At 35.7% G+C, this 25,105-nt stretch overlaps 3 protein-coding genes and 1 long non-coding RNA gene across 6 annotated transcripts; all 4 read left to right on the top strand.

Annotated features, from left to right (window-relative positions):
* Positions 1-2,133: 2,133 nt before the first annotated feature.
* On the top strand, positions 2,134-6,486 carry LOC147855661 (uncharacterized). The gene is made up of 3 exons (XM_087330098.1): positions 2,134-2,386; positions 3,913-5,017; positions 6,106-6,486. The coding sequence occupies exons 1-3, from the start codon at positions 2,175-2,177 to the stop codon at positions 6,484-6,486; spliced, it is 1,698 nt and encodes a 565-aa protein (XP_087186224.1). The 5' UTR covers positions 2,134-2,174.
* A 34-nt stretch (positions 6,487-6,520) lies between these two features.
* LOC147855660 (transcription factor bHLH68-like) lies at positions 6,521-7,939 on the top strand. The gene is made up of 4 exons (XM_087330097.1): positions 6,521-6,637; positions 6,893-6,958; positions 7,076-7,117; positions 7,568-7,939. The coding sequence occupies exons 1-4, from the start codon at positions 6,521-6,523 to the stop codon at positions 7,769-7,771; spliced, it is 429 nt and encodes a 142-aa protein (XP_087186223.1). The 3' UTR covers positions 7,772-7,939.
* Positions 7,940-12,996: 5,057 nt separating this feature from the next.
* On the top strand, positions 12,997-22,775 carry LOC147855658 (UDP-arabinopyranose mutase). Of its 3 annotated transcripts, none has more exons than XM_087330498.1 (3): positions 12,997-13,190; positions 13,681-13,810; positions 14,329-14,431. In XM_087330498.1, exons 1-3 carry the CDS (start codon positions 13,065-13,067, stop codon positions 14,397-14,399), a joined length of 327 nt encoding a protein of 108 aa, XP_087186624.1. In that variant the 5' UTR covers positions 12,997-13,064; the 3' UTR covers positions 14,400-14,431. The 3 variants fall into 3 exon arrangements, with proteins under 3 accessions (XP_087186624.1, XP_087186621.1, XP_087186623.1); XM_087330495.1 differs by lacking the exon at positions 14,329-14,431 and adding an exon at positions 22,432-22,775 and having other exon boundaries at positions 13,008-13,190; XM_087330497.1 differs by lacking the exon at positions 14,329-14,431 and adding an exon at positions 21,982-22,289 and having other exon boundaries at positions 13,008-13,190.
* Positions 19,006-19,946, top strand: LOC147855659 (uncharacterized). Its single transcript, XR_015530817.1, has 2 exons — positions 19,006-19,273; positions 19,479-19,946. It is a non-coding gene; the product is annotated as an uncharacterized LOC147855659 (long non-coding RNA).
* Positions 22,776-25,105: the final 2,330 nt, after the last annotated feature.

Below are 25,105 nucleotides of genomic sequence, written 5' to 3'. Positions count from 1 at the left end.
AGTCTCCCATTGCAACCTTAGCAATGAACCTTCATCTTTTTTATTTATTTTACTCAAGTGGCGCCATGTGAATCGCTCATTAAGTTATCATTTGTGATAACTATAGACTTTCTTTCAATGGACCTTTAATTTCGACTTGAGGAATAAGGAGATTAACCTCATATATTTCCGTTATTAATAATGTAAACAAAGAGGGGAGACAAAGCAAGAACCAAAATCTTGAGGCTAGAAGTAGTGTTACACAAGCTAGAAACAATGAAGACGTTGTGATCATAATATCCATCAAGAGTGATGATCCATCACGGTTATAAATTGAAGGCAAGAAGCACAACGTTGGCTTTCAAAAGCTCAATCGGGTGCTACCACCGATTGCCTTACTAAGTGGAATGGTTAAAGGGCGAGGTGGTGTCATAATACACATATGTGACAATTGTTCCTGGTCCCGAGTTGTTACAGTTGTTGAGAAGGGCCGACATAACTTGGTTGAAAATGCAGCAAGTGTGTTTGGGACGGAACTGGCAGGAGGGAACTGTGTGGTACTTAATGGACAATCGGAAAGGGTGACGAAACTAGTCGATATATTTGCGGCCAATGTTTCGGAATGGAACTGGCAACATACATGGAACCATATGTTGGTGCGGACATGAAAGCTAGTTGATGTGTGTGTGTGTGAGAGAGAGAGAGAGAGATGGCCTTGAGGAGGTGTGGCCAAGAGTTTGGGATGGTCGGGAGTAGGACTCAAGACCCAAAGACCCCTCCTCCCCATAAAAAAAACAAAATAAATAGATAAATAGTAGACAATTAAATAGAAATAAATATATAAATAGGTAAATCGATAAATAAATCAATAGATAAATAAATAAAAATAAATAGATAAATAAATAGATTAATAATTAGATAAATAAATAGATTAATAAAGAAGAAGATAAATATCAATCAATAAATAAGTAAATAGATAAATCGATAAATAAATAAAAATAGATAAATCGATAAATAAATAAAAATAGATAAATCGATAAATAAATAAAAATACATAAATCATAAATAAATAAAAATACATAAATCGATAAATAAATAAAAATAGATAAATAAATGAATAAATAAGAAGATAAATAATTAAGTAGATAAATAAATAAATAAATAAATAATCCGCCGGCACGAGAGAAATGGAGAAAAAAATTAAAAAGTAATAAAAAAAAAAGCGAGGAACAAAAACGCCATCCGTTTTTTTATTATTATCCTCCATATTATTTATTCTCTTATTATAATAATTAATTTATTAATTAATTTTAAAAGAACAAGAGAGTCAATTATGTAAATAGTAGAAATTTCGAGCAAAAAACTTCGTGTTGAAAGCCGCCTCTCTCAGTCTTTGTCTTTCAGAAAATGAATTTAAATGAATTAAAAAAAAACCTCAGAAAATTTAGAAATTTAAGTCTGTCTCGTTTCCTTTTTCTTATAATTCTTAGTTTTTTCTGTCTTCTTCTCCGCCTGCTATTATGATTATGATTATTATTATTATCGCCGTCGCTGCTGCTAAATCAATCGCTAATTACCGTCGAGCCTGCTAAATCAATCTCTAATTACCATCTCGGCCTGCTAAATCAATCGCTAATTACCTTCGCTGCTGATGGATTAACCGCTAATTACCGTCCTTGCTGTTAAATCAACCGCTAATTACCGTCGCTGCTGATAGATTAATCGCTAATTACCGTCTCTGCTGCTAAATCAATCGCTACCTGCTGCTCCCCACACACTAATCACTGCCAGATTCGCTAATCCTTCCTCATTAAAATCGCTAATCCAAACCCCATTGTCTCTACTTGCTCATTGATCGCTACTAGCTGTCCCTCCCTCTACCCCCCTTAATCACGTCCAGATTCCATTAATTACTATCCGGAGCTGCTTAATCAGTTATCGCGAGCCGCTTAATTATCATCCTCTGTTGGTCATGTGAATGAATCCCAGGGGCTAATTCTTACTCCTCTTTCTAGTTAACCCATTCACTGTCGAGAATCTAGCAAATTTTGGGAGCTACTTATGCATCGATTCTAGCCAAGCCTTTAATTATAGCCTAATCGAGGCGCTAATTACTAGAAATTGACACGCAAATCCTGGCCGGCGGGGGGGTGCTAATTATCACTAATTACTTGCTTAATCCTGAATTATTGTGCATGGATCGGTCAATTAATATCGATAATCATCATCATCACCGTGCTAACAATTATAACAGTATGATGATTAATAATGCTCAGTCAAACATGGACGGCCAGGATGCGTCGGATATCTTGTTATCGGACGGTGCTAACCATTTGCCAGCGCATAACGAGATTAACGATATCCATGCCCACTTACAGTGGCCTGCTTGCCAAGATCAGTTTAATCTGTAAGTTTTCATTAAATTTCTCTCATTAATCGAATCATCTAACTCTGTAAATCCTCGTTCAGTTGATCAATCACTCAGCTAGTTGATTTAAACCAGTTAATTAATGGAACCATCCTCTTAATTCCGTGTGCATTATCCTTAATTACACTGTTAATGACGCCCAGTACTGAGGATTAAGCCATTTTTTTTCAGTCGTGAGCTCCTACTCAAACCTTAGTCATAAACCAGATCATGATAGCCCTAGTCACCTACTGAGGATTAATCGCTTAATCTCGAGGATAATTAGTTTAATTAGTTGGATCAAACTCCTCAAATGGGCATCCCTAAGCTCTCTTTATGTCATGATTTCCCTAAAGAATGGTCTGGATTAACTGACCAGGTGTAAATTTTACCCTAATCATCACTGGAATTTTTTAGTCTCCATGATTAAGCTCCCATTGAGATAGGATAGGGAAGAGGGAGATTAAATTCAGGAAATACCCCTCTGTGTTTGTGTTTAATTCTGCAATATGTGCTTCATCCTTGGATTCATATCATATGAATGTGCTCTCAAATCGAAAGCATATATCGCAAGTATGTATAACCATGATCGAGCACATATGAACGAGATTCCGATGAATCGTACCCTTTTGGTGACTAATCGGATCGAATGACAGATTCCATATTACATGCCGGATTTCATATAATAAACTAGAGAAATGATGGAATGATTTCAATTTTCATATATAAAATAGAGCAATGATGGAATGATTTCATATATAAAATAGAGAAATGATGGAATGATTTCATATATACACTAGAGAAATATAGGAATGACTTTGATATATAAGCTAGAGAATGAATGGAATGATTTTCATATATAAACTAGAGAATGAATGGAATGATTTTCATATATAAACTAGAGAAATAATGGAATGATTTTCATATGTAAACTAGAGATTCAATAATGGAATGATTTTCATACATAAACTAGAGAAATGATGGAATGTTTTTCATATATAAACTAGAGAAATAATAGAATTATGATTTCCACATATAAACTAGAGATTCAATAATGGAATGATTTTCATATGTAAACTAGAGAAATGATGGAATGCTTGAACATATGTATATAAACTAGAGAATGATGGAATGTTTTTCATATATAAACTAGAGAAATAATGGCATTATGATTTTCATATATATAATAAACTAGAGAAATAATGGAATTATGATTTTCATATATAAAATAAACTAGAGAAATAATGGAATTATGATTTTCATATGTATAATAAACTAGAGAAATAATGGAAAAATGATACATACATTATTACATAATATGGGTGGCAAGGATTGGCATACATATATATATATATGTACATATATAAAGGCACTATATATGCATACATAATGCCAAACATTGTAAATAAAAGGGCATTTAGGGAAAAGAAGGAGGACATAAAAACTTAGGAGGAGGCATTCACTAAACCCTAAACCCTAAACCCTAAATCTTGGTGTTTGTCTTGTTCATTTCCTACACTTGCCAGGATCAATGTGGATGGGTCGATTCTCCAGGACAACAATAATAAGCCGAACAGTATTAACCAGAGCAGGAAGGATATGGGAGATACGGACATAACTCCGGCCGGCCTGATGGGCGGACATAACAACGTCGTAGACATTCAGGACATAGCCGGGTTACACGAGCTCCTGTATCCGAGGCTATCCATCCGGGAGCTCCTGTTCGCGGACGAAGCCTGGGAACACGGCTTGAGCCAGTTGGTCATTCAACACCAGGGGCCGCACCATGGGTCACACTTGCAAGGACCATTGCCACAACAAGGACAACCACATGGGGACAACCTTTTGTCCGTCAAGTGTGAACACGAGCCGAATATGCTCATGTCCCCACACTTCGTAAACCCTAATACCACCCCCTTGATAAACCCTAATACCACCCCATTCATAAACCCTAATGCCACCCAGTTGATAAACCCTAATACCACCCCATCGATAAACCCTAATACCACGGCATCAGTAAACCCTAATACCACCACCAACAATGAGAGCAATCCCACCTTCATGCAACAAATGAGTGACTACAGGTTCCTAAACCCTAATTTATATCCCAACCATAATCTCATGAATCAAGATGAGGCTAACTATAATTACATGCTTAATAGCGCTCATTCGAATGCTAATCCTATGATTAGTGCTGCTAATCTCCCCACCTCCGTCATGGACCATGCTGGTAATCTGTCAACTCACGTGCCGCCATGCAATCATGATCAGAGGCTCATAATTAGTAACCCTGCTTCTGCTGCTGGAAATACTACTACTATCGCTAATTATGCTGATTTTAGAGGAGGATTAGAGAGCCTAATGAATCCCAGAGATCATTACTTAAGTAATCCAGGTATACAGCATATGGATCAGCACCAATTGCAGCTATTAATCAGCAGCAGTAATCATAATCATACTCATAATCATAATCATGGGGCAAAATCTGGTTTGATTATGGATAGTATCAATCATCACCCACATGAGATGAATCCACAGTTCGCCATGATTGATCATCACAATCAGAATCAGAATGTGCATTTGGGTTCTGGGAAGATCAAAATATTGACTAGGAGTGGCAGTACCATGGAGGTAAATTATGATTCGTTGAAGTCTTGTAATTAAACATCAAATGGCTTATATCCACATTGGCATTAAGCATTTAATCTCATGATTAGCATTAGCATTAAGCATTTAATCTCATGATTAACATTAGCATTAAGCATTTAATCTCATGATTAGCATTAGCATTAAGCATTTAATCTCATAATTAGCATCAGCATTAAGTATTTAATCTGATAATTAGCATTAGCATTAAGCATCTAATCTCATAATTAGCATTAGCATTAAGCATCTAAACTCATAATTAGCATTAGTACATTTAACACTAGCATTAACACATTTAAAAAACATTAACATAGTCACATTAGAATTTAGCATCCACATTAGCGTTAGCATTAACATTAGCATTAATAGTAACCTACCTACATTAGTATGATTCAGCATTAGCGTTAGTATTAGCATTATCATTATCATCACCATTGGCGTTAGCATTGACATAGTTATATTAGCATCAGGATTAGCGTTAGCATTAACATAGTTACATTAGCATCAGCATTAGAGATATCATTAGTATTAGTACTACCATTAGATTTAGCCTGAGGATTAGCATTAGCAAATTGCATTAACATTTACATTAATGTTAACATTAGCATTAAATATTAACATTAAGCATTTAACCGCATAATTAGCAGTAGTACAATTAACACTAGCATTAACACATTTAAAAAGCATTAACATAGTCACATTGGCGTAGCATTCGCATTGTCATCATCATTAAGATCATCATAATCATCATGAAAATTAGCATTAGCGTTAGTGTTAGCATCATCATCATCATTAGCGTTGACATTAATATAGTTATATTAACTTCAGCATTAACATAGTCAAATTTACATCACCATTAGCGTTAGCTTTAGCATTATTATTAGCATTAACATTAGATTTACCATCAGCATTAGCATTAGCAAATTGCATTAACATTGACATTACCATTAAGAATAACATTAACATTGACATTGACATTGACATTAACATTAACATTAACATTAACATTAACATTGACATTAACATTAACATTCGCCTTAAAATATCAACATTAACATTAAACATTGTTGCAGGATGAGGATAATAAAGAATTAATAATGCTTGCAAATACATCAACATCATCAACATCATCAACAATAAGTGACCAAATTCAAAAGGCCAACAACAACAACAACAATAGCAATACTAATCTTCTTCAAAAGCATAGTATAATAAGTGAAGAATATAATTACAAAAGATCTCGGTTAGAGAATAACATTCAGAAGCCTACTACTACTACCTCTACTACTACAACAACTGGTAGCAGTAGTAATAACAAGAATTATAGCAGCCTTAATGCTGCTTCTGCTACCAGTTCTACCGTCACTAATAACAATACTAATTCATCCACAAATCATTCCTCAAATTTCAAAGTAAGCTTCTCAGATAATTACCCAGACATAATCATCTACTAATCCAATTAGCATTCAAAGAAATGGATTGAATTGAATGAAATTAATTTTGCAGCAGAGTAGTGGCGGCCAAGTGGTAACAGCTCCACCCAAGAAGGAGAAGCTCGGGGAGCGGATTACAACACTGCAACAGTTAGTTTCCCCTTTTGGAAAGGTCCATAAATTCCATTCCATTCCATTTCATTCCTCAAATTTCAAAGTAAGCCTCTCACATAATTACCCAGACATAATCATCTACTAATCCATAAATTCCATTCCATTCCATTTATGGAATTTATGGTCCATAAATTCCATTCCATTGATTGATCCATCCATTTTTGCAGACCCTTTTGATTCTCCTCCATTCAATTATAATTAATTCTTTACAGTACAAAAAATTTATATACTGCTCATTTTTGTAAAAATGCAGACGGACACAGCCTCTGTGCTGCTAGAAGCCATTGGCTACATCAAATTCCTGCAAGAGCAAGTGCAGGTTCTTAATCATGGCCTAAATTTCATTCCTTGCTTTGATCTCTCACCACACAATTAATTTCTTTCCTGAGGATTTCTGATTCCTGACTGATGAATGGATTCATGGATGGATTGACAGGCATTGAGCTCACCATACCTCAAAGGCGGAAACGCAAATCATGTAAGCCTGCAGACCACCCCATTGAATGTAATGTATGAAATTGAATCAATCGATCACACTGCAAGCAGGGCTTCAAAATAGTGTTCCTCAAATTGAAATTGGATGGGAAAATACTGATTTTATGAAAGGATTAATGCACATTTTGAGATAAAAATCATTCTAAATTCCTCAATTGAATTTGAATGGGAAAATACGAATTTTATGAAAGGATTATTGCACATTCTGAGATAAAAAACATTATGAATTCCTCAATTGAATTTGAATGCGAAAATACTGATCTTATGAAAGGATTAATGCACATTCTGAGATAAAAATCATTATAAATTCCTCAATTGAATTTGAACAGGAAATACTGATCTTCTGAAAGGATTAATGCACATTTTGGGATAAAAATCATTCTAAATCCCCTATTAATTTGCTCCGCTTATGAAGAAATGTTATTGTTTGTAGCAGCAGCAGCAGAACAGCAATGGCGATCAGATGCAGATTAGGATGAATAGCTCAGAATGTGAAGTAAACAGTGGCAGCATTAAGGGGGTTACAGACCTCAGGAGCAGGGGATTATGCCTGGTTCCTTTATCCTACTGCACAAGCCATGTCATAAATGACATGAATGGTGCAGATTATTGGTCATATGGAGGAGCTTTTAGATGACTGCAGCAGGATTCAGAATTTCTCGCCCATCACCATTGATCCTGCTTACAGATCAATTGTATTCTTATGATTCCTCGTGCTAATAATTATGATTATAACCAGCTAATTTGATTTGAAGGCCCCTTTTTTTATAAATAAGATGATTAAAATGTTTATACATATTTGAGATTTGAGATGATTTGCTAATAATAATTATATGTGTTTGGATCAATTGTATTCTTATAATTCCTCATGCTCATTCCCCATCCATGATCCCTTCTTTATCAATTATAACTACCATATAGCCAAATAATTTGATTTGAAGGCCCCTTTTTTATGAAGAAGCTGATTAAAAATGTCCATACATATTTGAGATTTGAGATTATTTGCTAATAATAATTATGTGTTTGGATCAATTGTATTCTTATAGTTCCTCATGCTCATTCCCCAACCATGATCCCTTCTTTATCAATTATAACTACCCCCACAAAATCACCAAATAATTGGAATTTAAGGCCCCTTTTTTATTAATAAGATGATTGATCAGAATATTCATATTGAGATTAGAGATTTTGCTAATAAGTAATCTTTTCTTATTTTTTTAATTAAGATTCCAGTTGGAGTAGAATGTGAGGGATGAAAATGGGTTTCCATCAAATTCTGGTGCACATTTCCATACATACTTTATTAAAACGCTTAAATTCTTTTCTCTTCACATTGATTTACTTTTATATTCCAAATTACTTTATTTCAAGCGCAATCACTTTGTTATTGATAATCACAAATATTAGTTTGTTAGTCTCTCTAATCCTAAATTTTCATAGCAAGTAATCACTTTGTTAGTCACAAAAAAGTAATTTAGCTATTATTATCAGTTTGCTAGTCTCTTAATCGATTTGTTAGGCTCTCTAATCCTAAAATTTCACAAGAGGCTTAATAGATAATTATGTATGTAATTTAATTTAATCTACATGTTTCAAAAATATTTTATAAACTGAGTATGAGGTCTTCAAAAATTATGTTCATAACTCTCTTAACACAAATATGCCTTTTCTCACTGTTTTTTATTTACAAAGTGAGTATAGATATGTAAAATACATATAAGAGTGGGTGGGCGTTTTCACACGGTACATATTAAGAATAATAACATTTGGGCATCAAAGACCTAGTGTGGCCAGGAAAAACTAACAATGGCTATCCAAGACCTAGTGTGGCCAGGAAAAACTAACTAACAGTGGCTAGACTACGATTACGAGTAACTTTTGCCATACCCAGGGGAAATAAGATAAAGAGGACCTAACTTGAACTCCAATCTTGTATAGGCTTCACTAATTTTAGATGATCGTTCCTAATATAGGAATTATCGTCCACATTAGTGAGCATAGATATAATGCGACTACTAATCGTTGATTAGATGTATGGTTATGTCTAATGTAAACTTTTGCTTATTAAAATTAAAAATCTAGAGTAGCCTTTTTGCAATGTGCATGTAATGGTTAATAGGTCAAAATTAAGAAACCATAATGGAGAAGATTGTTTTAACTCCTCCAAAGATGGATTACTGGACTTGACAAACATAGTTTGGAGCTCAGAACTTGACTTAAACATAAGAGATGTTGAATTCTTTCGGTAGGTTACCATGTAGGAATGTTAACTGTATGATATACATTAAGGTCAAAGATTGGTGGCTACATCCATAAGGCATTTGAATGATGCCATATGGAGAACACGTGAAACATAGGTCTCATAAAAATCAAGTCCTTTGATTTGGGAGAAACCATGAGCCACAAGATAAGCTTTGTAACATGGAATTGTACCATCAAGGCATAGACTTCTCTTTATAATGTGGAATTACACGAGAATAGGTGAGTTGTCTATTGGGAGTGGTATTAGAGTCCATGCTTTATTGGCAGGGAAAGAGATTCAAGTTCTTTCTTCATGGTAGTTTTCCATTCAACACTATCTTCACTCTATGATGCCTCATCATGAACATTTGATTTGATTGAGGGGGAGCTAAGTGTAGAGAATGCAAACTTTGTGTTGAATTTATGATCCACAATAAGAGAATCTAATTTGTTAATATGATTGTAGATATCCGAAAGAATTCAAACTTTCTTAAAAGTTGGTCTACAACTAGGTGAACTAGGGTGATGGCAAAATGTCTAGCTTTTCACACTATATTGCAAACTATGTTCGTTAGTGGGAGAGGAGACATTTGTACATCCTAGTTGGATTAAATTTTGCATCCTCATTACCAATGCCTTTCTTTTTACTATATGTAGTGGTATGAGGATCTTCATAATAAGATAAAAGAGCTTTTGCAAGAATTTGAACATGAATAATCAAGATGACTTAGGTGTGTTGTGCTTGACGATTTCACATTACAAATATGTATTTGGATGATGATAAGAGATCTTCCTAGTAATTTGGGTATTATTGGTATTTGTGATTGGAATATGTGGCTCACATTGTTGTTTTTTGTTTGGTTACTATGGATGAGGAATTAGAGCCATTACCTAGAGGGGAAATGTGGTGGTGGGGCATGTCATGATTGGAAGTTGGAACATTGATGAAAGGTGGTTAATGTGCATTTAGTGATCAATTTTTACATGTTGGATTTCCTAGGAGATTGGTGGAACTCGACAAGAAGTACTAGTTAATGACACAATTTCATTTGTTTCAATGACAGATTTAGTGATTGAGGGATTTGGTATGATGGTTATAGTTTGTGTCATTCCGGATATAGGGTGTGTGTGAGTATGAGACTATCTTCATCAAATATCATCCTTCGATTGAATATAAATCATTTGTCTTTTGGTTCATAGAATCGACGATCCTTATGGCCATTAGGTTTTCCATACCCAACAAACATGATACAAATTGCGTGATTATCTACTTCAAGCTAGATATCTAGGGGTACCAATGCATAAGTTGGTGGACATCCAAAACTGTTAGATTTATATAATATGGACTTTTACCCAACCATAGATATGTTATATCTCCTATTGAATGTCAAGTTTAAATGTTAGATCAACCATAGAAAAGTGTTTAAATGTCAAGTTTGATGTTGGATCAAGATTATAGTCAGAGTGATCTCGAGAGAAAAGGTTAGGAGAGGATTTTTTTTTAAAGTGTTTAAATGAAGGCCAAAAGCCACCACCAAAGATTCAAACCCAAGACACAATATGACCCAAGAAAGGGGTGGTGATGAGACAAAGATGAATAATGACATTAAGGATGAAGACATTAAGGGATTAACACAAGTTAGTGTGAGAGGCCAATTGGTTTGGGATTGTTCAAGGAATGTTTGTTGAGTTAAACAATGAGGAGAAAGTAAGTGAGGATAATGACCTCACTAAAGATTAGAAAGAAGAAAAAGATGGGCTTGACATTAACCCAATCCGTACATTCTTCACAATGTTGATTGATTGTGCTCTTTGGAGGATTAGGCTCATCCTTATTTCTACATTCTACACATCTTAGTTGTGAGTTTCTCCATGGTATTACCTTCTTGTCGTTGACATTGTTTTGTTTGTTGAACTTGTATTTAAATCCATCTATGTAGATCTTCTAGATTGATGGTGGTACAAGGCTATGATATCGTGTAGGAGTTTAAAGTACCATCTAGAAAAGTATAAAATTTGTAAGGGTTACGATCCCTCGACCCTGTAATAGTTTTGGCACGTAGGGAGTCCATTGAAGAAATGGCTCAAACTAAATGGTATCGCGCTAGTGCACTAAAACCAACCAATCAAGAAGATGGTGGATCCATAAGGCGAAACCAAGCAATTGGTGTGAAGAGAGGAGCATCTATCGACATTTCACAAGATCTTATTGGTAGCTCTCCAAACACTTCCAAAACACACACCAGAAACATGCAAAGAGGAGCAAGTTGAGCTAGGAGGCGGTTGCCAATATTTGTGATAGAGAAGATTAGATGCTTGCATTGCAATGCCTTGACCTTTAGATCAAGGGACTCGAATGCTGAATGTTGCAAGAATTGTGGCTGCATCTTGCCATCATTCCCAGATGAGCCACAAGCTTGATTTCAATGGTTGTTTAGGAACTTTATTAGCTTGATTTTGGAACTTTAGTTTAATCAATTTTGAATGACCGGAACATTTTGTTTTAGGACCATTCTAATCAGGTTTACGAATAAAGTATGTTTTTAAAAGTTGATTTATGTTTTATGATTTAAGTTTTATGCTTAAAGTTGATTTTTGGGTGCTAAGTCTAAGTTTGTGTATTTTTTGAAGTTTGAAGTTTTATGTTTAAGATGATTTTGTTGTTGTTAAGAGTCTAAGACTAAGTATTAAGTATGGTGAAGTTCATCGATTTTGGAATTTTTAATGTTTTAGTTTGTGGCAATTTGATTTGTTATTTTAAGTTATAAGTTTCAAGTTCAGAGCGATTAGAAGACTTTGGTGGAAATGATACATTTGGTTGGGCGACCTGCAACGGTCAGGGTTGGGCGATCTGCAACAGTTAGAGTTGGGCGACATTTGACAACGCTTTTCTCGTGCATTTATTAGTATTATTATCCAAAATCGGAGGGTGCAAATCGCATGCGCCCTCAGCTGACACCGTCATGTGGCCGCGATTTCCGTCGCTAGGCCTATTTATGATTTGGTAGCAGACAGACACGAGCGGTCTCAACGGACACCTCATAATGGGACATGGTGATGATGCTCATATACCATGGGCAAGGGCATGGGCATGCCCATCCTCTTCAAAGCCTACAAAGCCCTCCTCCTCCTCCATCTCCATATTCTCTCTCTCTCTATATATAAAGTACATATAGATATATCATATACATATACATGTACATGTACACTTGTATGTATATATGTACATATACATACATACATGCATAGTACGTAAGATTCGTGTTTGTCAGCCAAAACATTCGTTTCATACGTATGAAAACGAATGCGCATGTTATTTAAAACATTCTTGTTTTTTTTTTTTAAATTATAAAAAATTGCACTTTTTTACCTTAACTTTCTTACCCTAAAAGGAAACTTACCTTCTTATAATAAATAATGAGTGCAAAAGTATGGTATTTTACCATACTTCGAGGGTGTTTTTTTAGCAGAATGCACGAATGGTACGTATGATACATGTATACATACACGTACGTATATATTATACATATACGTATATACATATATACATGTGTATACATATACATACATATATACCTTCTGTTACAGGAGGAGACTGAGAGGTCTCTCTGAGCGAGAGACAGAGAGAGAGAGAGAGAGAGAGAGAGACAGACAGACAGACAGAGACAGAGACAGAGACAGAGAGTTATATGTCAGTCCGTGGATCCGATCCGCCTTCTCTCCTCAGCCTCTCCATCAAAGCAGCGATCTTTAACATCCACCATATCCACAATCTCACCTCCATCCCTGATCCCCTCGTTGCAGAACTGTTTCAGGTAAAACAAACACCTCCTTCTTCTTCCATTTCTTTCTTCTCTTTCCCGTTTTCATTGTTTCTTCATTTCTTCTGTGTGATGACCCTCGGAGAAGAGGAGTTCGCCTCTACAATTGTGTATTTTATTGCTCTAATACCTGTCGGTGATAGTTGATTTGCTCGAATATCCCTGTGTAGTTTTTTTTTTCCAGAAATTAATACAGTACTGTCAATTTCTTCAGAAACCACTGGGAATATCTGAGTGGTAATTTTTTCACGAATTGCTAAATTTTTGCCCCAAGAACTGTATTTTAACCAAGTGCCTCTCTCAAGTTGACATTATTTGAATCCAAGAGGAGTAGGTAATATTTAAAAAATCAAAGGGACATTCTGGTAACTGTACAAAGCAGTTGGGGGTATTTTGATGTTTATTGTTTTCAAATTTTGTTTTTTCTTCTTATTGTCATTGACAATGTATATTCTGATTTTCCTATTTCTTTTGTTTCTTGTAGAAGACTCTATCCTCTGGAAAGCTCACAGAATCTGTTCTTAGAGTATTCATGGCGACGGGCAATAAGGAGGTCTTGAATGCTGTTAGAGCCCTCGATATTCAACCTATCTACCTTCCTGTTCTTCCAACTAGTAAGTTTTTGTATATAATGGTTTGTTGAATGTAATTGCTTGTACTAATTTAAGAAATAATAGTTAAGTTCTTACCCTAATTTTTTCGTAGCTGTCGAGTGGTTTGTAAAAAGGTTGAAACTTGTAGTAACATTACAAACAAAAACACAGGCGTTGTGTTTGCCACTCGATGAGAAGCTTGTAAAGAAACAAAAACATACAAAGAAAGAAGACTATATTAAGATAGAGAAAATAAAGCTTACATAACCTCACTTTTATCACCTTCTGAAACGAAAACCTTGATCCTCTTGGAAACAGAGTCAATTCTCTTGCAAAGCATCAAAAGACATAAAATCCTTACTGAAATAGAAATTTCCATTGATGTACACATATCTAATTACTCTAAATAACGACAACATGTGCCATTCATATAACCCGATAGTGCTAGACGAATCGATTAAGAAGTGCTATATAATTTAAAATTGGAAATCTAATTGAAAGAGGGTATCTCAAGGCATTAGACCGTTTGAATTATGTAGGTCATGTTATCTTCTTGAGTCAAGTTTCTGATTACCATTTCAATGTTTTTTCTCAAGGAGAAGATGCTTGATTATATTAGTCAAAAGGTGCTCAACATAAATCTAGTGTTGGGGTAAAGGCCCTAAATGACCCCCTTATAGTGTGTACATGTGTATAGGCCTATTTATAAAGGCCAAAAGTCACTAACCACTTTTTCATAATTTTTGGGCCAAGTTCAGTGTGAACTTAGCCAACCCTAAATGGGTCTTATAGAACATAAGTTAAAAACTTTTGGATCTCACTTCAAAGGTGAGCTCCTCCAACTACTACTCTCTCTCTCTCTATCTTTTCTACCACGGCTCCACTATTGCATCTAAAGGGCCTATACTAGGGTGAATCCTGAGTATTCCTTAGCCCGATTGACATCATTCCTAACCCTTTCAACTGGTATCAGAGCAGATTTAGGGTTTTTGAACTTCTGCAGAGTTGCTGTACAACAAAGAACAGGTGTTTAGACCTCTTTATTGTGAGGTATGGCGTCATCCTCCTCAGAAGCGAAGAATCTTTTTGAGATTCAACAATTTGAGGGAACAGGTTTCGACTTGTGGAAGGAAAGAATGCAAAGAACATTTTCTTGCTAATGACACTACCTGACTCATGGGAGACATTGGTAGTCTCATTGTCTAATAGCCCCAACTTAACCTTTGATGGTGTTAGGGGCTCCATACTCGATGAAGAGATCAGGACAAAAGCAAGTGGCAGCTCAGCCAACATGGTTAGAGGTAGGACAAATAAGAGAAATAACTATGCACATAGGAACAAAAGTAAAAGCCAAGAAAGGGGATATAGCAGCAAAGTTAAAAGCAATGACGTAACATGCTATCAATGTGGCAGGAAAGGCCACAAGAAACCCGATTGCCGCTATTACAAAGTAGAACTTGAAAGAAAAAGAATTTTGGAGATAAGAGAAAGGACAAGACTAATGCACATGACAACCAAAAGGATGAAGAGAAGGCCAATTTGGCCTCTAATGTAGTCATAGAGGAGTTGTCAGATGTTGAGGACATTTTATGTGCTACTTTTTCAACTAATGATACTTATGCATATGATGCCTCTCTAAATATTCATTCAGAGGACATGTGTATCACTAAGAATGGTCTTATTGATGCTTTGCCGATTGTCAATGATGCATTGGCCCAAACATGGATAGTTGACTCTGGTGCTTCATTTCATGTGACTCCTATCAAGGAGTGTTTTTCTACTTTTACTGCAAGCAGCCATGGCCATATATACCTTGGAAACAATCATGCATGTTCCATTGAGGGTATTGGCACTGTGCGTTTTTCTACAAATGGCGCTAATGAGCTGGTTTTGCATAATGTGCATTATGTATCAGGGATCAAGAAGAGCTTGCTTTCTGTGGGGCAAATGGATATGCATGGTTATAGCATTCTCTTTGAGAGAGGATCATGGAAAATGACAAAAGGTTCAAGGCTGATTGTGAAAGGCACAAAGAAGGGAACTCTTTATTGCTTACATGGAAATGCTATATCGGGCAAATTTATTGCTTTGGCTGAAGTTCACTCCCATATGGAGTTGTGGCATAAGAGACTTGGCCATATGAACCAAAAGGGTCTCACTAGGCTTTGTAATCTAAAGAAGCTTGATGCTAAAGGCACGAAGCTTGATTTTTGTAATGAATGCCAATATGGAAAGCAAGTGAAGCGTTCCTTTTACTCTGGTGTGTCTCGTAAGTCTCGTGTACTTGATTTGTTCATTTTGATGTGTGTAGCATGCCCACGAAATCTATGGGGGTTGCAATGTATTTTATCTCATTTGTTGATGATTTCTTTAGAAAAATTTGGGTTCAATTGCTTAAATCTAAGGATGAAGCGTTAGCTGCATTTAAGCGTTTTTATGCATTTGTGACCACCCAAACAGGAAGAAAACTGAAATGTTTGCGTACGGACAATGGTGGTGAGTATACAAGTGCTGAATTCAAGAAATTTTGTGAAAATTTGGGTATTAAGAGGGAGCTTACTGTTCCATACAACTCCTCTTCTAATGGTGTGGCTGAACGATATAACAGGACACTTTGTGAGAGAGTGAGATGCATGCTGTCCACTGATAATCTCCCTCATGGATTTTGGGGAGAGGCACTCAAAACTGCAGTACATGTATGCAATAGATCCCCTCACACGTCTCTAAAGGGTGACATCCTAGAAGAGGTTTGGTCTGGCAAACCTGCTTCATATGATCACTTATGTGTCTTTGGATGCAAGGCTTTAATACATATAAGGCTTGAGCTGAGAAACAAACTTGATGCCAAGTCCATTAAGGACCTCTTCATGGGATATGGTGAAGAAGGCGAAATGGGTTATAGGATTTGGATACCCCAGCTCAGGAAGGTTATACGCGGCAGATATGTTGTTTTCAATGAGGCAAGGCTGCTTCAAAACAATTATGCCTCAAAAGATGACCATAAAAGGGTTAGATTTCAGCATGACCAGCCACCTGTTAGACGCAGTTTTGACCATCAGGATCCACCACAAAGGACTGAAAATATTGATCATCCAGTGGTTTTGGAGCCAGAAGATGTTGGACAGCAAGATGAGGATCCTGAGAGGAATATGCAGCCAAATAATAATGCTGAAAATGGTGCTGAAAATAATGGACAGCAGCCTAACAATGATGATTTAGACATGCCACCTGATGTTGATCCATTACATGACAATATGGATCATTGGGTGAGACGTTCTACTCGTATAAGATGAAATGTGAGTAGATTTGACCCCTCGTTGCACTACATAATGTTGACCGATGTGGGAGAACCTCTTACATATAAAGAGGCAAAGGCATGTCAGCACAGCAATAAGTGGGAGCTTGCTATGCAGGAAGAGATTAAGGCTTTGCATTCAAATGATACTTGGGACTTGGTTGAACTGCCCAAAGGAAGGAAAGCTATTCCTAACAAATGGGTATATAAAATCAAGACCGTTGATGACAAACCCAAGTATAAAGCAAGGTTGGTTGCAAAAGGATATGCTCAAACTAAGGGCATAGATTTTCAGGAAGTGTTTTCTCCTGTGGTAAAAATGACCACTTTGCGAGTGCTATTTGCTATAGTGGCTGCACCTGATTTGGAATTAGACCAAATGGATGTACATACAACTTTTTTGCATGGTGACATTGACGAAGAGCTTTACATGAAACAGCCTGAGGGCTTTGTTATTCCTGGAAAGGAACATTTGGTATGTAAGCTCAATAGAAGCTTGTATGGGCTGAAACAAGCTTCTAGACAATGGTACAAAAAGTTTGACGCTTTTATGCTCAAACATGGGTACAAAAGAAGCCATGCTGATCGCTGTTTGTATACTAAAAGGGATGAAAGTGGCAGCCCAATCATTCTTGTACTATATGTAGATGATATGCTCATTGCTGCCAAGAAAAGGAGCACTGTTGATGTCCTTAAAAAGAAGCTGAAATCTGCATTTTCAATGAAAGACCTCGGGGGAGCTGAACATGTAAGAATTAGGAGACAAAGGGAGCAGCATACATTGTATTTATCTCAAGAAAAATACATTGATAAGGTGCTGGACAGATTTTGTATGGCTGATGCAAAGCCTCTTGGAGTGCCATTACAACCATATGATAAGACACAAGAAGCAATCAAAGACATGCATGGTGTACCTTATGCTTCAGCTTGTAGTTCACTTATGTATGCTATGGGTGCTACTAGACCTGATATTGCTTATGCAGTGGGAGTTGTAAGCCAATTCATGGCTAATCCGGGCAAAGCCCATTGGAATGCACTAAAGTCCATTATGAGGTACTTCAAAAGGGACTAAAAATAAATGCCTTTGTTATGGAAAAGGCCCATTAGAGCTGAAGGGTTTCTGTGACTCTGACATGGCATGTGATGTGGATATACAGAAATCCACAAGTGGCTATGTATTCACACTTGCAGGTGGTGCTGTATCATGGTGTAGTAGGTTGCAAAAGGTTGTTGCTTTGTCCACTACCGAGACAGAATATATCTCAGCCACTAAGGCTTCCAAGGAAGCAATATGGTTAGCACGTCTATGCAGTGAGTTTGGTTTGCCTGAAAAGGCACCCATTCTTGGTTGTGATAGCCAGATTGCCATCTGTTTAGCAAAGAATGCGATGCTTCATGCACACACAAAACACATTGATGTGCGATATCACTTCATTCGAGAAGTGCTTGAGGATGGCCTCATCACATTGATAAAGTTCCACACATCACAGAACCCTGCGGATGTACTGACCAAGTGCTTATCCAAAGCACAACATCAGATATGTATACAAATGGTGGGAGTCACGTAGCTTAAAGGCGTCATTTATGCCTTTAAGTGGGAGGTTGTTGCGGTGAAGGCCCTAAATTACCCCCTTATAGTGTGTGCATGTGTATAGGCCTATTTATAAAGGCCAAAAGTCACTAACCACTTTTTCGTTATTTTTGGGCCAAGTTCAATGTGAACTTGGCCAACCCTAAATGGGTCTTATAAAACATAAGTTTAAAACTTTTGGATCTCACTTCAAAGGTGAGCTCCTCCAACTACTGCTCTCTCTCTATCTTTTCTACCATAGCTCCAGTATTGCATCTAAAGGGCCTATACTAGGGTGAATCCTGAGTATTCCTTAGCCCGATTGACATCATTCCTAACCCTTTTATCTAGTGTAAAATCGATGTATGTCCTTGAATTTCCAATACTCAGATCTGTGTTACATTGACAAGTTTTCGTCAATTTGATGATTGATACCAACAATGATTGGGAATGAATTAGAGAATTCTAGAGCTCTTGAAGGCTTTGGGCTATGGGATAAGCCTCCCATGCATAACCTAACAATACATTGCATAGACGTCTGAAAATAGCTCTTGACATATCGAATATCTTGGAGGGAGATCAAGATGATATTATCTTGATAACTTGCATTAGATTAAGTGTTCGTGAATTAGATGATTGATACCAACAATTGTTGGGAGCAAATTAAAAGATTATAAAGCTCTCAAAGGTTCTAGGCCATGGGATAAGCTTCCCATGAATGACCTCACAATACAATGCATGGACTTTTGAAAAGCTCTTGATATATCATATATCTTGGAGGGCAATCAAGATGTAACTATCTTGATAACTTTCATTACATTGAGAAGTGTTCGTGAATTGATGATTGACGAGCAATAGAGCTTCGGAAGGTTCTGGGCCATGGGATAAGCCTCCCATGGATGACCCCACAATACATTGCATGGACTCAACCACATTTCACAACCATTGCAACCATTTTGAATACCATCATCCTTACCTTCTCATGTTATAATTCAATCAAGGGGTACAGAAGTAGGATTTTGATCACAGCATCTAAAAGGAGTTGTATTTTCAGAAAATGGTAATTTTTTCTGCGCATAGGCTACAACAGGAATATTTGGTACTTGAGCCAATTATATATATCTACTTATGTTCATTTTGTTTTGTTGTTATCCAAGATCAAGCAATATTTCTTTCTCTTTCTCTCTCATAGGACGCACATGCACAGATAATTGTTATGTTTAATTATGCATTGCCACATGGCATGCATTACGATTGGAGTACGAATTGGATCAAAACTTTACACATAAGCAGAGATGTAAATAATGCAAACACTGATTGAATGGTCATAGTTGGCACTCATGCAACAAAACTATTTGGATATATAATGGAATCAAAGATAAATGCATGGGCTAAATAGCACTATTGGTGGTAAACAAGGATGCCCTCGCTCACCAACTGTATTTAGTCTATGCATTGATGATTTAGAACAAATGGTTGCCATATTTGTAAAGGAAGAAGGAATTAAAGAAGTTGTCATCAGGAATGTAATCATCATTCTTTTGTGTGCAGATGATGTGGTGCTTTTTGCAAGTACTTTAAGAGATGTAAATTAGAAAAGCTTTACATGTACACAAAGTTTTTTTCTAAAACAAAGATTATGCTTACAAAGATCCAAAATAAGGATAAACCATACATACATTACACAATAATTCCTTGGCATTGAAGTTACTACAAATCATAGATGGAGTGAATATGCTACTCACACTTGAGGCGGAAAGAGAGCATATTGTGTATTTTCGAACAGATGTAATGTTTCGAAAGAGTCTGAATATGTTCAAAAGCATTTTCTTACAAAGTTTCTCAAAGCTGAGTAACAAATGCTATATTGTGTATTTCGAACAGATGTAATGTTAGAGAAACTAAATGTTGGGTCCCCAATACCTTGTGGACACTTTGGTGACAACTGTGCTTCTTTATGGGGTGGTAGCATCCCCAAGTCCACTCAAAAGAGTTTGAATATGTTCAAACGCATTTTCTTACAAAGTTTCTGAAAGTCGAGTAACAAATGTTATATACCCTCCTATTTCTTAAGATGAGATCACATCTCACTGAGATCATGGCCATGGAAAGGGTTATTGAATATGTGCTTAAGTTTCAAAATAATCCCTCACATCTACTTCTTCAAATTCCAGAAGCAAGCAAAAAGATTTAGAGACACTTGAAAAGCAAAATTTTGTGTTCTTGCTAGATGTTAGATATAACAAAATGGTTTGGAAGATGGGATGCAACACATTTACTTCATGATGCATCAATATCTTTAATGAATGAGACCATTTGCAATGCTCACACTTCATACACTATACAACATATGTTGCAGCTAACTATAAAAATATATATTCTTTGCTAAACGAGGGAACCACGAACGACAACGTATGGTAGAGCTCATCTTCTTGTTTGCCATCTGAATCATCAATGCCATATGACAACTCACACTCACTACAATCTGAGATAGGGTGTTGTTGCACAAGGGATTAGAGTAGTAGACTATGCAGGCTTTTCCATAAACAAGTTTGAGATTTTGAATAATGTTGTTATGCTTAAATTGATTGATTGTGTTTTTTATGTTTTATTATCTGCATTTGTTTTCATAAATAGAAGAATGTTGCACATTTATTTTATGAAGCGAGATCAAGAGAAGCTTGTACCCGAATTTCTCTATGTTGTCCCTTTATAGTCGGTTCTATATAGTGTTCCTGAAAATTTTACTAAAATCTTGGATCGTATAAATGTGCACCTATTAAGATAACTAGGTAGTCACGCTATATGAATGAACCACAACCTATAGTGTGGGGAGCTTATAACTGACTCTTGATTTGATGAAACCAAACATGTTCATGTAATGTGGAGTTATAGGCCACTCTTGGTGCCCAAGAATTTTGCTAATAAGCATTGCAGTTTGGTTTGCAACATGCCTTTGAGAGGTAACTATTTTTATAAGCTCTTTTGTTATCTTTGGATGGTTTAGATCTAGGGTTTTTGGTTACATGAGATAGATTTAAGATAAAGGAGAGAAATCAGTAGAGAGGCATGTGTGATATTAAGTTTGACCCCAGGTCGCACTCTACATCATCCAAATTTAATATTGATTGAAGCAAAATAGGCATGGTCATTGAACTCTAGTAAAGATTTGTTTGTTTACGTGCAATAATGGTTACTAGATGCTTATGTATCACACGTTGGATCTATAGCCTCCTATCATAATACTAAGATTGGGTTTGATATCTATCTCATTTTCCCATTATTGCATCAGAATATATGCGTTGCCTCCTATTAATTACTTTCTAGACAACTACTGAAAAAAGAGGAAAGAATGCTACAAAATGGAAGAGATAAACGAACACAATAATCAAATTTCATGTCAAAAGCCCAAAAACCTTATATAGAGACTCTGTAAAGATCAATGGTAACAATTAAATTGCTTTAGAGATTATGAGGTTCATTTCTTCTGAAAAACTAATTGTCTAGTCTAATGCTAGCAAGTCACCCTTGAGTCTTGGTATATCTGTCGTTATCATAATAGGAAATTGAAATCATGTTTACCATATGATTTTTATATTGAGATGAATCTGAAGCTACCACTGTTTTGTTTTGTAGTGTTTTTATATCTTGATCATTTCATGTTTGTTCATCGACATTTTTTTTCTATTGAGTAGTTTAAGCTTAATTTTGAATTTGTCTACCGTATTTTCACAAACCTAATCTTGTCTTATTTCAACAAATCGTTTTTAAACTCAGGATGTGGGGGAAATATTCTTTGATGGATACTTCATGGTGTTTTTCTCCATCAAATTATTCATTGTAATTGCAAGTGATTAAGTATATAGCTGCCTTCCATATTCTTTCTAAATGCATAATTCATGTTGGAGACATATTTGGTCAGTACATAGCTATATCTTCAACAATGTTTAAAGGCTTGAAAATGTACATTAGTATTTGAAGACATTGTACATGCATCCATTGCCATCATTCAAATTAAATGCAAGATGCATGAAATAAGATGCATGTGTGATTCATCTTCCAGAGCAATTTATCTGATGATATTGTTTCCTAACATCGATTTATATTTATTGACATCAAGAGAGACAATTGAGCATAAAGGCCATGTGCAAATGTTTGAATGCTTGTGTGAAAACGTGAAATATAACTAATACTTGTATTATATCTATCTATGTATTTACATAGGAATTTTTGTTTGCATATGTTTTATCTCAATTCAAGTGATATATATATTCACTTGACAATGCTATAAATATTTATAATATTATTGAAGACCATGATGCAGATACAGTTATCCTCAATGCAGAAACCATAATAATACAAATGCTTAGACTGAGATTCCTGATATTATTGGCATCATCCGTTATGCTGCTATGCTAATAAGCTGTGTAGCAAATATGGTAAATTCTAGGTCATTAAATGAAGAATACTGTATTATTCATGGATGATCAGATGTGATTAATTTTTTGTATTAGAGCTTTATCTTAGTGGTAATCTAAGCATATGTGCTACTTTGTTAGATTCCACTACGAAATGTACAAGTTCAATGCACATTCAAGGAAGCTAATATATTGATATCCAAGGGGTATAGGATAGCCAATCTGACCATATTTAGGAGAGATATGAAACATAATTAGCACAGTCGTGAAGCCCATCATTTATCTAGCCAAGATTAATTGTATGATTGAATTCAAACTTCAAATGTGTAGCACACATATAAGAAATTGGCTAATCAGAAATCGAGTGTTTTTATGACTATTTTGGAGATGTTATGTGTAAAATGTAGAAATTTGTAGTTTTGTATGCTAATCAGAAATTGAGTGTTTTATGACTATTTTTAAGATGTGAAAGTTGAAGATTTTGAAATGTGGTTTTTTGCCAATTTGGGTGATATGACTTGGGTTAGAGTTGGCGCTCATACCCACCCACATTGCAATATTACCCCTACCAAATACTCCCAACCTAGAGAGAAGAGCTTCACCAATGAAGAAGTATCTTCAACATGATTGTTAGAGACAATAGTTTTTGGTATAGTTTGACATCCCCTAGTGAGCACTAGTGCCATCAAAATATATGAAGCTCGGAAAAAAGAAAAACATAAGCGGTATCTTGATCATACATTTAGTGTTTCAAAGCGATAAGTTGCCCCCATCTATTATTTTAATAGAATTTCATAATCAAATTTCTACTTGGGATCACATTCAATATTTTGTAGGTAAAAAAACCAGACTTTGTTAATATTTAAGGATTATTATTTATTTTTATAGATGGGTCCCAATTCTTATTATTTAATTAGAATTTAATAATCAGTTTTGTACATTTCATTCTTTACTCATTACTCCTTGGACTACATTGAATATCTTGGTTTTCGAATATTTGGTACATAGCAAACTTGTTAGATATTTAAAGAGTAAATTCAAAGACTAATCAACGCCTTTACTAATGTAATGTTCGCTTGAATTTATGATGTAAACTAAGGTTGGCTCGCCTTTACTAATTTAATGCTAAATCACCATCGCCACAATTGCTTACTTGCCTTCACAACTATTAGCCATAACCATAGTAGGAACCATATGTGCCAAACGTGCATTCGCATTTGAGAATGTTTCAATCATTTGAGTATGGTAAACACCCTCGAAGTATGTATGGTAAATACCATACTTTTGTATTCATTATTTATTGTAAGTTTTTTTTTAAGGTAAGAAAGTTAAGGTAAAAAGTGTAAAAAAAAACTTAAGAATGTTTTGATGACATACGCATTCGTATGAAAAAGAAGATTTGCCAAAGCGTTTGAGTATATATTATGTACATACTATGGGGCCCATAACTATAAGGATGAATTGATTCCACAACGACAAGGGCAACTTGCATTGACAACTATAAATGGCTAACTCGCCTTTACACTAAAGCCAACTATCCTTTAGGTTTGCAAATCAACTCCTCCTTACTACAAAGGGTCAACTTGTTCCCAATAGAACAAGGATGATTTGTCAATAGTACAAAAGGTTGGAATTGACTCATCTTCGGGCATTAATAATGATTCCTCATCATCTAATTAAGGTTGGTTTCTTGATGATGACGAAGAAAGACTCTATGATGAGGCAACAAATGCCTACCACCACAACAACCAACTTAGAGGGAATGATGCTATGAGCACCTTCTATTCTTATACCCCCTTGAAAAGTTGAAAGAAAAGTGCGTTATGTATTAAATGTAGAATGAACAAGAGACAAGAGTGTCCTCATTTTGATCCATATAAGTCCTAATATTGAAAGTGGTGCAAGTTGTTTGGTTTAGGCTTCTTCGCTATTCCAAATCCCCTATTAGAACACCCATCTTGTTTATCAATAAGAAAGATTCATTCTAGCTTCTTTGTGAGATTGTGGTCTAAATCTCTTAATCATCAGGAACC

Source organism: Azolla caroliniana, unplaced genomic scaffold, assembly GCF_043228905.1.
Source record: "Azolla caroliniana isolate FFs.n. ecotype wild unplaced genomic scaffold, voAzoCaro1.0.p SCAF_14, whole genome shotgun sequence".
NCBI lineage: Eukaryota > Viridiplantae > Streptophyta > Polypodiopsida > Salviniales > Salviniaceae > Azolla > Azolla caroliniana.
The sequence above is the reverse complement of the archived record's forward strand: the minus strand, read 5'-3'. Positions and strand labels throughout refer to the sequence as shown.

Bases quoted from the DNA above. Each gene is read 5' to 3' on its own strand.
- LOC147855661 (XM_087330098.1), top strand. From the start codon at position 2,175: ATGGATCGGTCAATTAATATCGATAATCATCATCATCACCGTGCTAAC. The intron at 2,387-3,912 runs GTAAGTTTTCAT...TACACTTGCCAG, and splicing joins TGCCAAGATCAGTTTAATCT to GATCAATGTGGATGGGTCGA. The intron at 5,018-6,105 runs GTAAATTATGAT...ACATTGTTGCAG, and splicing joins GGAGTGGCAGTACCATGGAG to GATGAGGATAATAAAGAATT.
- LOC147855660 (XM_087330097.1), top strand. From the start codon at position 6,521: ATGAAATTAATTTTGCAGCAGAGTAGTGGCGGCCAAGTGGTAACAGCT. The intron at 6,638-6,892 runs GTCCATAAATTC...GTAAAAATGCAG, and splicing joins TAGTTTCCCCTTTTGGAAAG to ACGGACACAGCCTCTGTGCT. The intron at 7,118-7,567 runs GTAAGCCTGCAG...TATTGTTTGTAG, and splicing joins AAGGCGGAAACGCAAATCAT to CAGCAGCAGCAGAACAGCAA.
- LOC147855658 (XM_087330498.1), top strand. From the start codon at position 13,065: ATGTCAGTCCGTGGATCCGATCCGCCTTCTCTCCTCAGCCTCTCCATC. The intron at 13,191-13,680 runs GTAAAACAAACA...TGTTTCTTGTAG, and splicing joins TCGTTGCAGAACTGTTTCAG to AAGACTCTATCCTCTGGAAA. The intron at 13,811-14,328 runs GTAAGTTTTTGT...TGAATTATGTAG, and splicing joins CCTTCCTGTTCTTCCAACTA to GTCATGTTATCTTCTTGAGT.